The sequence below is a fragment of the Natrix helvetica genome (assembly GCF_964273705.1).
Source record: "Natrix helvetica genome assembly, chromosome: Z".
Lineage (NCBI taxonomy): Eukaryota > Metazoa > Chordata > Lepidosauria > Squamata > Natricidae > Natrix > Natrix helvetica.
Genome location: NC_138554.1, coordinates 68,184,586 through 68,199,314, shown reverse-complemented (window position 1 = coordinate 68,199,314; position 14,729 = coordinate 68,184,586). Strand labels below are relative to the sequence as shown.

The 14,729-nt window shown below is 40.5% G+C and overlaps 1 protein-coding gene across 1 annotated transcript; it reads left to right on the top strand.

Moving 5' to 3' along the window:
- Positions 1-1,684: 1,684 nt before the first annotated feature.
- Positions 1,685-13,280, top strand: LOC309401580 (protein FAM200C-like; the record flags this gene model as incomplete). Its single annotated transcript, XM_081970650.1, has 2 exons — positions 1,685-2,819; positions 13,252-13,280. The coding sequence occupies 2 exons, from the start codon at positions 1,685-1,687 to the stop codon at positions 13,278-13,280; spliced, it is 1,164 nt and encodes a 387-aa protein (XP_081826776.1).
- Positions 13,281-14,729: the final 1,449 nt, after the last annotated feature.

The following is a 14,729-nucleotide window of genomic DNA, read 5'->3' as shown; positions in this document are numbered from 1 at the left end:
AAAAATACTTTACTTTTTTAATAATAATAATATACAAAATAAAGATTGGGTTTAGGGTATATATAGCCAGGTAAACCCTTGGTATAAGTTAAACATAATAAATTGTCTAAATTTAACAACATATACAACATTTTTGTAATATTAACAAATTATTTTCCAGTCATTAATTCAATAATATTCATAATTTTCAAACAATATTATAAAATAATCTCTAGTTTTAAAAATAAATCTTAACAAAATGTTAAAATAACCAAAATGGTTAATTTCAACATCTGCATCAATCTGCTTTTTCAAATCTGTTTTTTTTTTTTTACTAATTTTTACATTTGTTTCATTTCTTTGCAATATAGTGCTTCTCTCGTATAGCCTTAAGAAGAAGAAAAAGTCCCATATTTCACCATGGGAAAAATTCCTAATCTCAATTATACATCCATCTTCACCTATGTAATTAAAATCTCATTGAATATACATTTCATCATAATTTTCACTTTTTAAATTCACATACTGTTCAATAATCAAAATCAATACTATATCCAAATCTTACAAGTTTAATCATAACTCATTATCAATAAAAATTATACCTTGATTGTAAAGTAACTATCAATGGATAAATCCCTAGAAGATCTATTGTTTATCTAAAGTTTACATAATCGTCAACCTGGTCCCTACCGCCCACTAGTGGGCGTTTTGGGATTCCAGGTGGGCAGTGGGGATTTCGGAGGTTGAAACCTCCTTTTGAACTAACGCATGTGAGAATGCGTGCGTTAGGGATTTCGGAGGTTAAAACCTCCTTTTGTGCGAGTGGGCAGGCGAGCGCAAGCGCGTGCACAAGCAAACACGTGGGAAGAGGGAGGGGAGGAGTAGAAACTGATAGCAGGGACAGGTAGAAGTGGAGCAGAGCAGTTGCAAAATAGGAGAAATAAAAGGCAGGAGAGAATTGTTGTTGGCTAATAATAATAAGTGGGCTAACTAGCTCAGCCTTACTTTTGTATATAGCCCTAAGGAAGATTTAAAAAAAGGAGATAAAAAGGAAAAGCACTGTGTAGAGTGAGGATCAAAATGTGAGAGTAAAAGTAGTTGTTAAATTGTGAAACAAATTTAGAACCCATGTCTGAAAAAAAGAAATATGCTCGTGGCTATTTACCAGAGTATCTGAACATGGGTTTCATTGAATCTGTTACAAATAAACAGCTTCTAATGTGTTTACTGTGCCACAAGACATTATCTAATGAAGCAATGAAGCCAAGTCGATTGCGAGAACATCTTGCTACAAAGCATTCGCAAGATAAAGATAAGCCCATTGAATATTTTCAAAAAATGTATAAAAGATTTCAAAATCGTTCAACAATAGCTGCATCATTTCAAAAACAACATGCAAAAAATGAGGATGGATTAACTGCAGCTTATCGTATATCACACTTAATTGCAAAAAGTGGTAAAAGTCATAATGTTGGAGAAACTTTGATAATACCCTGTATCAAAGAATTTATCTCAACAGTAATGCATCAGGATATACCTGAAGTTTTAAAAACATTGCCCCTTAGCGATAACACAGTAAAGAGACGCATTGACGAAATGGCGGCTAATGTTGAAAATAAACTTATAGGTATTCTCCAAAATTCTTCATTTTCCATACAATTGGATGAGTCTGTCATTGCAGATAATAATGCTCTACTGATGACATATGTACGGTACCCATGATGGAAACAATACATTGCAAGAAGAAATGCTCTTCACTAGCAATCTGATTACAGATACAAAAGGATTATCAATATTTAATGCTATGAAATCATATTTTGCAAAAAATAATATACCCTTGAACAATATTGTTGCATGTGCTACTGATGGAGCACCATCAATGGTAGGCCACTATTGTGGGTTTGTTGCTTACCTGAAGGAAGAAGTGCCAAACGTTTTGTGTATTCATTGTGTTGTGCACAGACAACATCTTGTAGGAAAACATTTAAGTACAAGTCTCCATTCATCATTAAGTATAATAATTAAAGCTGTAAATAAGATCAAATCTAATGCCAAGTATGATAGAATGTTTCGACAGCTGTGCCAGGACAATAACGAGCAGTATATTAGGTTACTTTTACACACAGAAGTTCGATGGCTCTCAAAGGGTACATGCTTGTCTCGTTTTGTTGCATTATTTGATAGTGTCATACAGTTTGTTGAAAGTGATAATGAGGCTGGTCTCTATGAACAGTTAAAAACCGTAAAGACTGATGCCTTTTATTTGGCAGACATTTTCAAGAGATTTAATGAAATTAATTTGCAGCTTCAAGGAACCAATATAACTCTTATAAGTTGCAAAAATATTGTGTCATTATTTATCGAAAAGCTTGATCTTCTCCATCATAATATTCTCAAGAGAGAATTTCATGAGTTTCCTAAATTGTCCTCTATAAACAATGATGTAACTCAGGGGGATATTGAAAGGTTCAGTAGCCACCTCAACGAACTCAAATTGGATATGGAAAAACGATTTCAAGATATTTTGAACTTAAAGGTGCATGACTGGATGATAAATCCTTTTACAGCAAATGTTGCTGAAGTTGATATAACTTGTCAAGAAGAACTATTAGAACTTAAATATGACGAAGAGAGTAAATGTAATTTTGGCAGTGGTGGATACCAAAAACTCTGGCAAAATAAAAAAATGCCTGCTTTATATCCAAATATGTGGAAAATGATGTTCAATTTATTGATAGCTTTCCCTACCACATATCTTGTAGAATCAGGCTTTAGTGCTGTTAATCATATTATGAGCAAACAGAGAAACCGTCTGAATATCACCGAAAGAGGAGACCTTCGTTTGTTCCTTACGAAAATCGAACAAGATATCAAATGTTTAGTCTCGCAGCATCAGCCTCAAAGATCTCATTAATCACTAGTAAAGCTAATTTCAATTTACTTTATCGTTTTCTAATTAAACTTTACAAAGTTAAAAACATTATAAACATGCATAAAGTAGAAATAAAAAGATAAATGTACGTACATTTCTTTTTTTAAAAAAAAAACACCCTCCTTTCTAAAAAATATTCCGCACTTGCACAAAAACTGGTGGGCGATAAGGAAAGTTTTCCACCAAGAAAGATCCATTAGTGGGCGGTAGGTAGAAAAAGGTTGACTACCACTGCTCTGGACAATGCCGAGTGGCAACTGCACCCCTCAATATTTCGGGACACAGTTAACAGGTTTGGTATGCCGGTGGCGGATCTGTTCGCCACCCCTCTGAACAGTCAACTTCAGTGTTTAGATTCTAAACTATCAGATATTCATATACATGCCCTTAACAAATATAATTTCCTTTTAGTGTTTCCAAACCAAAATTTCTTTCAACGGGAATCATTTATTCAGCATAGTCAGTCCAATATTTTTGGAGGCCATTTTATTTTAAATCTATACCCAACTTTCAATAGAACATGTCCAAAAGTTACTAAAATCTCTATATAACATATCCTAATTAGACACACCACCCTATCTTATACCTTCTCTTCCCAAGAAATGACTCCTATTTCTCTACTTCATCCAATCCATAACTTCCAGGTTCTTGATGATCATGTATTCCATTGTGTTCCATTTCTGTTGTTATCAGTCTGTCAAATATGAGATTAAAGTTGTCCATGCTTATAGAAATATCAGAGTGAGCAACGTACAGTGTGATGTATAATATAAAACAGACAAAAAGTTATGAAAAACGTCCATAATTTTTGATGCCTGACAACTGCCTGATACCGACTCAGTAAAAGATACATCATTGTTTTATATTTCTATCTTCTTTTGATGCTTGGACAAATTGCAAGGGAAAGTTGCTTATATGTAGATTTCAATGCACTTGGAAACTCTGGTCACACAGGAATCAAGGTTATATGTGAATGTCTTTTCCTAGTTAAGTTTCCCCTTTGGGACAGTCTAAGCCAATGCTAGACATCTGGGATTTTGAAGATCAGTTGCATAGCTCAACTCCTGATCATTTATAGTGGTTATCATGTAATTCATTACTGAAGGGGGCTAGTTTTCCACAGACGCCTATAGGGAAATGCTGATTGTTCTGCTGAAGATAGATTTTGTTTGGATTGCATTCTAGTTATTTAAAATATTTTAAATTAGATTAAATTAAATTAATTTTAGTCTATTAAATGTACATTAAATGTGTAACTATTTTAAAATACAGCTGTAATTGTTTGGTTGAAACAATAACCATATTGTTATTGACTGTCAACTCAGATAGTTAATGGTGTCAAGAAAGTCTCATTAGCTTGCACAGGGTAATGGTATCAGTTTATAGACTGAATTATATTATAGGTGATTCTAAATTACTCATTCATGGGATGCATTTGACTGCAACTCCCAGTATACCTAGCTAGCATTGCCAGTTGGCAAATAAATATTCTGGGAATTATAACCGCAATGATAGATTGGGCATAGCTCTGTTGGAGATTATGGAGGAGCATAATATCTTTTTCTTTCTTTTTTGGTTTCTGTTATAATTTTGCACCAGTGAGGTTAAAACCAATTTCATTGTATTTAAGTACAATGACAATAAAGATTATACTTATAAGATGTTTGTGGTCAGTAATAGTTCCAAGTTCACTGAACCCACTAGATCTGTAAAATGTATGATTTATAGATGGAACTTTTTTGTTACTGTCTCTGTGTTACTGTTATTGCTTTTATTTGTATTCTCTTTCATTTAAACTTTATCACTGGTTTTTATTGTATTCATTTTTTTTACTGTGAATTCCAACAGTATCTCACTTATTTCACCTGCCTAGAGGAAAATATAATAAATTACCAGGAAATATGCTAAAAAGCTGCATCACAGCAGAAAGGAAATAATTCTTTTCTATCGGAGTAATATTTTAAAAAGGAATTGTCACACATACATTGGGAATTATAAAACTGGGTCAAGCTATTTGCTTCAAATAAAATGAGATTTGATAAATACTCTATTTGAGTGTATTTATAGAGCCAAATTTATAATGTCAAGAAATATGTGATTAAAAACGGATAGATTCAATAATTGGCTGGTTTCGTACGTTGTTGTTAGTTGCGAAGTCGTGTCTGGCTCATCACAACCCCATGAACAATGTTCCTCCAGGCCTTCCTGTCCTCTACCATCCTCTGGAATCCATTTAAGCTCATGCCTATTGCAGTGATGGGTTCCAGGCGGTACGGGTGTACCGGTGCCAGTTCGGAGCAGCGGCCACCATACTGGAATGGTGCTTTGGAGGGCCCTCCTTCCCTCATTCCTTACCTCTATTTGAGCTAACCGGGCCATTTGCACATGCGCATGCAGCATGCAGTGCCTGCGTGACCTCCGCTGAGCAGCTGGAGCATCGCAGGGCAGTGGATGCACATGTGTGCGCAGTGTGCGTGTCTGTGGTGGACTCCCAGCCCCGTCACAGCGTACCGGTAGCAACGAGATCTGGAACCCACCGCAGGCCTACTGCTTTGGTGACTCCATCCAGCCACTGCATTCTCCATCCACCCATACATCCCTACGACCAATTCGCTCGCACAGAGAGGGACTTCTCCAGGTGCCGTCCACCAAACAGTGTTGGGGGGCGGCGCCTAGGAGCAGAGCCTTCTCTGTGGCGGGCCCAGCCCTGTGGAATGACCTCCCCCCTGATATCAGGATTACCTCTGACCTCCGCTCCTTCCGTGTAAAGCTCAAGACCCACCTCTTCCAATTAGCAGGCCTGGCTCAACCATAGTTCTATCCTATTGCTCCTGGCGGGTTTTTTAAATTTTGTAATTTTTAACTGAGGGTGTTTTAAATAGCTATTTTAATTGTATTTTTATATATATTTTATGAGTGTTACCTCCTCCAGGTACATGTATGTATATGTGTTTATTTGTCTTTGTATATGTATTGTATATATATGTATATTGCATGTGTTTTATTGTACGCCGCCCCCAGTCCTTTTGGAGAGGGTGCGGCTAACAAATTAAATTTCATTCATTCATTTCATTCTGTCGTCCCCTTCTTCTTTTGTCCTCAATCTTTCCCAGCATTAGGCTCTGAAATATATGTTTGAAGAATCTTCTAGCACTTGCCAAAATTTAGCATTAGAGTTTCTGCTTACAAACGTTTGTTGCTGCTACTGCAACTAAAAATGACCTTTCTGTACTGAACTCTACATTATTTATATATCCTTCTCCTATAGTGAATGTCTACACCAGAGAGATTGTTTAAATTTGGTTTAATTTAGAGTACTTTAAAGGGTCATCAGAATGTAACCTCAGCTTTGATTTAATCTCAGAAGAGAAATGAGCAATATCCAAGCAAAAATAAATTTTACTTGGAAATGAGAAGGTGAGGACTTAATTATTCTTGGCTTTATGGAATGTTTATCACAATGATCTCAAGAATTTTATGTATCCCACATACATAGAGACACAATTCATACCATTTCACACCTGATAGAACCCAGTGTACATCCTTACAGATTATCATTTCTATTCTGGTACAGAGTTGGCTTTAAGAGTTGGCTTAAACACAGGCTTATTTTTCCAGTTTCCTTTTCCTTTGATATTTAACCATCTTGGCTGATTAAATATTCTTGGAAACACAAGTGCTTATAAGTATTTTGTATGCCTTCAGTAATCTCTCAGCATGGATTTTGGATTCTTTTTAATTATCAAAATGACTTCCTCTACTTTATATGATACAAAATAATACATTACTGTTTTAAACTAGTCAATAATTTAGTCAAATTATTAATAATAATTAGTCAATAAACTAGTTAATAATTTGGCAAAAAATGGTTGCATTTGGACCTTTCAGCACTCTAGGCAGGGGGGAGGGGTTAACCTCCATTGCACAGGGTATGCAAATAACAGAATGCTAGTTATAACAGAAACAGAACATAGACAATCTGGGTTCTTTGCATAGGATATTTATCAAAGCTCAAGCACAGCTTGCCTAAGAAGCCTGTGCATGCCCAAGATGGTGTCCTGTCGCATTTGAGGAGAGCTTCGGGGAGATGATTGTCCTTCTTGGGGCTTGCAGGGGGTACCCTATCCCATTGTTGGTTCCAGGTCCAGCTATGAGAACTTCCTGGGATCTCGGGGATACCTTGAGCTGCGATGTCCTGCCTTGTAGCCAGAACGTCGTGAGTGAAATGGAGCACTTTGCGGTGAAAGGAGAATGGAGAGCGTCAGCAGCTGCCGGCATGGGTGTGGTCAGCGGCTGTGGCGGGACGCCCGGCCTGGAGTCGCTGCAGCCGACATGGGAGAGGTTGGCGGCAGCGGCGGCGGGACGCCCGGCCTGGGGTCTCTGCAGCTGCTGCTCCCCATGTCGTGGTGTTATCCTGGTTGCTCCCCCCTCCTTCACCTCGCTTATGGACATGATAGATTGGATCAGCGGGGAGTGGCTGAGGCGGCTGGCATGGATATTGACGCCAGCGGAGGATGGCTTCGATAGTTGGTGTGGGCGTGGTTGGAGTGGGGGGGTTCTTCATTGTGGCCCCCTCCAGCATCACCGCTGTTGCCTGGGCCACTGTACTGTGCCATTTGGCCATTTGGCCCCTCCTCCTGTGACACTATGGGCTGGGTCAATGGAGTGTGGCCTTGGCGATGGATATGAGCATGGCTGGCGTGGACGGAGCTTGGCTGTTGGAGTCATTGAAATTGGAGCAGCCACTGCTGCTGCCTCTGTCCTTACCGCCGCCATCACTGGCCACTTCACCACCTCGCAATCGATCATCTGCTGCGATTTTGACAGCTGGCCGTTATTCTTACATAATGTCCTTAACACCGACCATTTCTATGATGGACACAAGCTTCTGGCTACCCCCTTTGACACTGTTGGCTGCCCCCCCCCCCATGGACATTTCATCTCCTCATTCCATCTCCCCATGATGTCATCCCGTTTGGTTGATGCCACACTCACCTCTATGTTATACTGCGACAGAACTTTACTCCCTCCGGGAACTCCCCCTTTCCCGGGGATGGCCTTCTTCCCTATCAAGACGCTTCCTTAATGACGGATCTTGGGAGAGGTGGTATGCAAAGAAGAGATTTCTTAGGGGTTTTTTACAGGGGTTTTTAAATCAAATTTTAAGGGGGGGCAGGGAGGATTGATTCGGAAGGCTTGGGGGGGAATCTGCCAGGGCACAGGCCAGAGCTAACTAATGGGTGTGGGTCGGGAGTGCTGGGAAGGGTTGGGATTCTGGGGAGGACATTAAGCCATTCCATTGGGAGGTTTACCATCTCTACTGTTTGTGGGAGAGGCAGATATGCTGGGGCTGAGGGGCAAATTATGTTCAGGGAATGTAGGTTCACTGTTTAAGAGTGATCACACGTTCGGACCCTCATTGTCCTTCTCGCAAACCCGGGTGCTCGGGATTACAGGACCCTGGTCTCCGGTTGGTGTTGCTTATTGCCAGGTCCGTGGTGCATAAAGCTCCCCTCATTTACGACCTCATACAAGAGGGTAGAGCGGACCTGGCATGCATTATGGAGACCTGGTTGGGCCATGAGGGGGGTGTTCCCCTTAGTGAACTATGCCCATCAGCCTTCCAGGCGTTTCACCATCCAAGAGACCAGGGCAGGGGCGGGGGGGGGGTGGCGGTGGTTATTAGGGAAAGTCTCAGACCTCAGGAGGTCACTGTGCCTCAAATACGCGGCTGTGAGTCCCTTTTTGTGAAATGGGGCCTTGGAGTTCAGGTGGGCCTTTTTGTTATGTACCTGTATCCCTGCTACATTTCAATGGAGCAGCCAGAGCTGCTGGATGTGTTAGCCGGATTGACAATTGATTTCCCCAGGTTTATGATCCTGGGGGATTTTAATCTGCCTTCCATTGGCAAGACATTGAATCAGCTCGGGAGTTCATGGCTTCCATGATGGCTATGGACCTAACTCAGTTAATTCAAGACCCCACCCATAATAGGGGACACATGCTCGACCTGATTTTTGTCTCTGGGCAGTGGATGAATGGTCTAGATTTAGGGGATATTTCTATTCAACCCTTGTCATGGTCTGATCATTTCCTCATCAGGCTTGACTTCAATACTGCTACCCCTCGCCGCAGGGAGGTGGAACTAACTAGATGGTTCCACCCCAGGTGCCTGATGGACCCTGAAAGGTTCCTGATGGAACTTGGGACTTTTCCTGAATCCCTTGCTGACAACTCGACCAAAGCCCTAGTGGAAGCCTAGGATAGGATGGCCACTGGGGCCTTGGATCGCGTTGTACCTTTGTAGCCTCTGACCCAGTGTCGATCCCGGATGGCTCCCTGGTTTCCTGAGGAGCTCCGAGAGATGAAACGCCAGAAAAGAAGCCTAGAGAGTGGTTGGAGGGCCAGCCGGTCCGAATCTGATCAAACACTAGTAAGAATTCATATTAAATCCTACTTAGCAGCAAAACGGCAACATTTTTCCGCTCTTATCGCGTCCGCAGATAACTGCCCAACCGCCCTGTTTAGGGTGACCCGTTCCTTACTTAACCAAGGAACTGGGAATGACCCTTTGCAGGGTAGGGCTGAAGAATTTGTTCAGTATCTGCAGGATATAATCACTGAGATCCGGACAGGCTTGGACTCTGACTGGATAGATTCGGGCGAGTCGACGGGGATAAATCTTGTGGAGACAATCTGGGATAAGTTTGAGCCTGTGACCCCCGAGGGCATGGACAGGATTATGGGGAGACTCAGTGCTGCCACTTGTGTGCTGGACCCGTGTCCCTCTTGGTTAGTTTCGGCTCCCTGGGAGGTGACACGAGGCTGGCTCCAGGCGATTACCAATGCTTCATTGAGAGAGGGATTCTGTCCCACCACCTTGAAGGAGGCGGTGGTGAGGCCCCTTCTCAAGAAGCCTTCCCTGGACCCAGCTTCTTTAGTCAACTATATTCCGGTCTCCAACCTTCGCTTTGTAGCAAAGGTTGTCGAGAGTGTGGTAGCACATCAGCTTCCCAGTACCTGGATGAAGCTTTCTACCTGGATCTGTTTCAGTCGGGTTTCAGGCCCGGGTACAGCATGGAGACGACATTAGTCATGTTGGTCGATGATCTCTGGCGGGCCCGGGACAGGGGCTGCTCCTCTGTCCTGGTCCTATTAGACCTCTCGGCAGCTTTTGATACCATCGACCATGGTATCCTACTGCAATGATTCGGGGGGTTGGGAGTGGGGGGCACCATTTTACGGTGGTTCTCCTATCTGTCGGATCAGTTGCAGGGCAAGTTGACTGGAGGGCAGGGATCGGCCCCGAGGCGTGTCACTTGTGGGGTGCCCCAGGGGTCTGTTCTCTCACCCCTCCTATTCAACATATATATGAAACCGCTGGGCGAGATCATCCATGGTTTCAGGATACGTATCATCAATACACTGATGATACCCAACTTTTCATCTCTAACCCAAACCACCCAAACAATGCCCTCGACGTGATGTCCCGATGCCTGGAGGCTGTGCAGATCTGGATGGGGAGGAACAGGCTCAAGCTCAATCCCTCCAAGACTGAGTGGCTGTGGTTCCCGTCATCCTGATTTGTGCCTCTTGTTCCATCTTTGATGATAGGGGGAGAAATTTTAGCCCCCTCATAGAGGGCCCGCAATGTGGGAGTCCTCCTGGACACACGGCTTAGTTTAGAAGAACACCTGATGGCTGCGACCGGGGGGGGGGCTTTTACCAGGTTCGCCTGGTACATCAGTTGTGCCCTTTCCTGGATCGGGATGCTTTATGCACAATCATTCATGCCCTCGTCCTTTCTCGCCTGGACTACTGCAACGCTCTCTACATGGGGCTGCCTTTGAAGAGCACCCGGAGGTTTCAGCTGGTCCAGAATGCGGCCACGCGGGTTATCATGGGGGTACCTAGGTGCTCCCATGTTACACCCCTTTTAGGCGGCCTGCACTGGTTGCCGGTTGTTTTCTGGGTGCAATTAAAGATACTAATTATGACCTTTAAAGCGCTACATGGCTTAGGCCCAGGGTACCTGCGAGACCACCTACTGCCACCAGTAGCCTCCCACCGTCCAGTGCTATCCCACAGAGTTGGCCTTTTCAGGGTGCCGTTGGCCAGACAGTGTCGGCTAGCGATAGCAGAGGGAGAGCCTTCTTTGTGGGAGCGCCTTCCCTCTGGAATAAGCTGCCCCCGGAGCTTCGCATAATCCCCGACCTCCGGTTCTTCTGACGCGCCCTAAAAAGTTGGCTTTTCCAGCAAGCCAACGTGGCCTGTTAATTTTATCTAATTTTTAAAATGTTAGTGTTGTATTAATTCGGTTTGTTTCTTGGATTGTTTCTAATTTTCTTTTAAGTTTTGTAATATGTGTTTTTTAATGCTGTACACTGCCCTGAGTCCTTTGGGAGAAGGGCGGCATATAAATCCAATAAAACAAACAAACAAAACAAACAAACAAACAATTTTTATACTGTAGTTTTAGATGTGTGGGCAACAGAAGCTGGCTTGTAAACCAAGCAAAATTAAACCAGGTTAGTATTAAAAGTATCTAAGGAGAACACAAATCATTCCTTCGCAGTAGAAGTGCTTTATCATTTCCTTCATCCTTGACATTTTTTTACAGTAAGGATGGCCTTATAAAATCACCCAGAATTGAGCTCAGCTTGAAAGAAATTTTACTTTAAAACACAAAATCCTAAACATACAATTTAAAGAAATAACATGCAAAACTAAGGACAAGTTGTAAAAATGTTGTTTTATATTAAGTTGAAAGAAAACTGTTTTATATGAGAATAAAATAATTCAGTATGCAGTATGAAGAATAATGATACCAGAGTGCATTGCAATTGACACACAACATAGCTTACGAAGTAACTTTGAAATATGACAATTTGGTTTGGTCACCAATAACAAAGAATTTAATTCTAAAACATTAATGTGTTAGAAATATAGTCTGTGGTACTGGTCTTATGTTTGGGAAAGAGCTTGTTCTGACATGAAACTTCTTTAGGAAAGTAGAAGAGTTTTCTAAAGAAACTTGAGGAAAAATAATTTTCCAGTGGGCATAAATAATGCTGTTTCCTGTATTTCTCAGCAGTTCTCAATGGCACACTTGTCAAACAGTGCCTTACAAAATAGTAGGTAAAGCTTTTCCCTACTGAGTTTCCTGTGAGAAGGCAGAATGGTGAAAACAATATTTACACATATTGATAAAAAAATTACCATCCTATGATTCTTTTTTTGTCCTTCTATGCTTAATGCTTTATAAAGTGATTTGGGAATTCCTGAAAGCACTTAATTAGATCATAAAATGCCTTCTTCATGTTGCTGTTAAAATAGAAGTGAGTTACCAAAAGCAATTTTTGCCCTCAGTGCCACATCTGCTGCTATGTTTATGAGTAATCAAAGAATTCAATTAGAAGAATCTTGAGATGCACCTAAATAACATACTTTGGGACAATTATTTCATAGTGAGTGAGAAATATATGAGACTGAAGATGGTTTACAATCAATAGCAGGCACTTGCTTGATCCATAAGGTAAAAGGTAATGTAAAAGTTTCCCTTGCACATATGTGCTAGTTGTTCCTGACTCTAGGGGTGGCAGTACTCATCTCCATTTCAAAGCAGAAGAGCCAGCGCTGTCCGAAGATGTCTTTGTGGTCATGTGGCCAGCATGACTAAATGCTGAAGGTGCACAGAACACTGTTACCTTCCTACTAAAAGTAGTTCCCATTTTTCTACTTGCATTTTTATATGTTTTCGAACTGCTAGGTTGGCAGAAGCTGGGACAAGTAACAGGAGCTCACTCTGTTATGCAGTGCTAAGGATTCGAACCGCTGAACTGCTGACCTTCTAATCAACAAGCTCAACATCTTAGCCACTGAGCCAGCACGTCCATCTGCTTGATCCATACATATTCCTAAATCTGGTTTCACAATCTATTTGGCAACGTTCCAGAGCCAGATATAGCTTCCTAATATTTGTATTCCTTAACATTGTCCAATAAATATTATCACCAAAATAATGGGATAGGGAACAAAACTATTAAGGCAGTGACTTTGCTTAGTTCATCCTATTTTAATTAAAAGTAAATGAAATTTAGTTTTTGTCTTAAAGTCCCTTGTTTTATTTGAAGGCTGAATTTGTACTGGGGTTAAAGGAAACACTTGATGATTGAGAGTTAGACAATGGTGGAGAAGAAAATCAATATGTGCATAAGCAAATGGCTTCAGAGTTGAAAAAGGTGATATGTTTCCCATTTCCTACCGTCTGATATTGTAAATGAGACAAATGTCATTTCATGTGGTTTAATTGACTGAGCATTCTTTTCATTGTTTTCTAGAATGTCTTGTGCCAGAAATTGAAGAGTAAAATTGTATTTAACATATGAATGAATTATTATCTCCAATAGTCAGTCTATGTTTCCTCTATTGGTTTCTTTTCAAAACACTCATTACCTGCTATGGATGAACAAATACAGTTTTACAGTAGTAAAATGTCTTGAGGATATTTTGAAACTGATTTTTTCTTATTTCCCTAAAACAGATAGTGTCTTTAAACAGAAAAAGAAATAGATATTTGCATCTATGGCTTTTTGATAGGAAAGCAAGTTTCTATAGAGAATAGACTATTGGATTAGTTTTATTCCTTATAAAGTCCATTCTAAGATGGGATGATAAAAACAAAAACCAGGCAGCTGCATGAAACTAAGTTCTTTATTCTTTATCCAAGAGCAATGTCAACAAACTGTTCAGTGGGTAGCTGCAAAGGTCTCCCTCCAGCACAGATAATATATATTTCAATCAGACTCTCCTTTGCAATACTATTCCCTTATCCATTCACCCAATTTGCTCAACATCATTCCATACAAGGAATTTCCTCCCTCCCTGTCAGGGCCTTTAAATATCTAATGAAAAACTTTCCTTGAAATGTACTTTTTTTCTCACTTTCCTGGGTAAGCTACTTTCAAGACCTAGGGACAGTGAAAAATGAGGCCAATAAATCTAGAACATAACAGAGTCTTAATAAAAGTGTAAATGCTCAGCTAAAGTATTATTTCTACATATTCTAGCAAGTCTAACACAATTAATTGATGACCTTTATTACATAATGATGATTCATTGGTTTTGATGGGGAAGTGAAAATTGTGGTTGCTTTGGGAACAGGGCATTTATGTAGTTGTTCAGTTAAATGGTACAATGGATTAGTTACCCACAATTAGAGAGATTATTATTATATTATTATATGCAATCAATGTTTATGAAAAAGTGAGTTATACAGTACATCTCTCCTAGCTAGGGTTCTTAACAGCAGAGAGTTACACACAGAGAACAAAAATCTATATAGTTATTCATTTAACCCTGATCCACACAAACAGCAGAAACAGTAGAAAAAATTATGCTTAGATGGTATTAGCATTCCTTTAGAGAGGCTCATATATGTTCTAACCATTGTGACTGCTGCTGATTTGTTGTTTCTTTTGCTGCAAGAGTGCATTCTGCTCTACCAGGATCTGCCATCATTTTCTCATAGTCTACTTCAACGTGCCCGTGACTAATTGCTGGACTACCTCTATTTACTAACTAGAAAGTGAAATAGATTGTATACAGATGTTGTAGGGTTTATATCTAGGACAGTTTGGCAAAATTAACTAATCAAGTAATGGTAAAGTGATACCAATCAGCCTGAACCTCCTTACATAATACATGTTGAGATGAGAAGTTCTAAGTCATAAGGCTACAGACTCGTCCATTTAGCCCAACTTTAAGAAAAAGGAAAATACGATAAGTATGATTCTCTCTATCCAAAAATACTGAACTT